The sequence below is a fragment of the Propithecus coquereli genome, unplaced genomic scaffold, assembly GCF_000956105.1.
Source record: "Propithecus coquereli isolate 6110/MARCELLA unplaced genomic scaffold, Pcoq_1.0 Scaffold56, whole genome shotgun sequence".
NCBI classification, from domain to species: Eukaryota; Metazoa; Chordata; class Mammalia; order Primates; family Indriidae; genus Propithecus; species Propithecus coquereli.
In genome coordinates, this window is record NW_012151507.1 from 5,676,566 (window position 1) to 5,678,030 (window position 1,465).

Sequence of the window (1,465 nt, forward strand, 5' to 3'; positions counted from 1 at the left end):
CAGGGCAATAAAGTGAGACTGTCTCAAAAAAAAAAAAAAAGAATGCTTTAATATCTAACAGATAAGTAAAATAGCAGTGAATTTTAGATTAGTTAACTATGTAACCTTAAAGTTAATTTATTTCACTTATAGTTATTTGGATTAAATTTAAATCATTGCTCTGATTTCTGCAAAGAATTAAGAATACTACAATGTTATCCATCGTAGTACGTTGCTTTCAATACTTTAATTATACAGTATAATTTACAAATATTTGAAGTTGCTTATGGCATGTTATCTAGACTTTGGAACTGATTTCTTTTTCTTTTCCTTTCCCTTGCTTCAGATGTTCATCAAGTACATAAAGGTTAGCAACCTTCTCTTTTGCAATATTGAATAACAGGGCATGGCATATTAATGCATTACAAAAACTTTACAAATACTGACTTTTGGGGAAATGAGGACTTTATTTTTAGAAATGTTATAACAAAAAAACTGAGTATATTGTTACATGCACTCTGCTGGCTTCCCATTTCATGTGCTTTTATTCTTTAGGTGGAGTTGGTATCGCATTTTGGATCAGAGCACTTTTGTCCATTAAGCCTTATAAGGTAATGCAGAACAAAATACATTTACTGACTGAGTGCTTATTTTTAAAAAGGCAATATATAAAAATCCCAATATATATAAAGTGAAGAAATAATTTTCTCTTATGTAAAGTTCATACTGTAGAAACATGAACCCTGAAGCCCTTCTTTCCCTTGAATGCATTTGGAAAAATGTCAGAATATCCTCTGTTAAAGAATAAACTTCATTTTGTGTATTTGGTTTAACTTGCTTGCTATTTTGCTATGATGAAAATGTATAGAAACATTTTTAGACTGGTATAAAAACTTGGTCATTATATTTCTAAATGTCTTAAGTAGATTAGTTTGACATTTTAATGGAAGCAGTAGATAAGTAAAATGTAAGGAAAAACTATTATTATTTTGGAATTGAAAGACCAGTGGCCCTCAAAACATGACCAAAGTTGATGTGTGTCATTTATTGTGAAGAGGTAAGTCTTAACAACTCTGTTTTGTTTGGAAGTCTTTAATGAGATTGTTTTTGATAGGGTATTTGGCACTAGCATGGTGGAAGAATATGAAGAAATTGCTGATTCCCAGTATCACTCAGAACGTCAAGAACTCTTTGATGAGGATTATGGTGAGTAACTTTAAATAGGTGACTATCATATATATATTTTTTTACTTTTTAAAATCTAATGGTGTGGCCGGGCACGGTGGCTCATACCTATAATCCTAGCACTCTGGGAGGATAGCTCGAGGTCGGGAGTTTGAGACCAGCCTGAGCAAGAGCAAGACCCTGTCTCTACTAAAAGAAATAGAGAGAAAGTAGCTGGATAACTAAAAATATATAGAAAAAATTAGCCAGGCATGGTGGTGCATGCCTGTAGTCCCAGCTACTTGGGAGGCTGAGGCAGGAG

At 32.8% G+C, this 1,465-nt stretch overlaps 1 protein-coding gene across 1 annotated transcript in view; it reads left to right on the forward strand.

Annotated features, from left to right (window-relative positions):
* SUCO (SUN domain containing ossification factor) overlaps positions 1-1,465 on the forward strand; it is a 173,975-nt gene that overhangs the window by 110,426 nt on the left and 62,084 nt on the right. The window contains exons 16-17 of the mRNA XM_012657720.1: positions 535-590; positions 1,094-1,185. Coding sequence (XP_012513174.1) covers positions 535-590; positions 1,094-1,185 — 148 coding nt within the window. The remainder of the gene's footprint in view (positions 1-534; positions 591-1,093; positions 1,186-1,465) is intronic.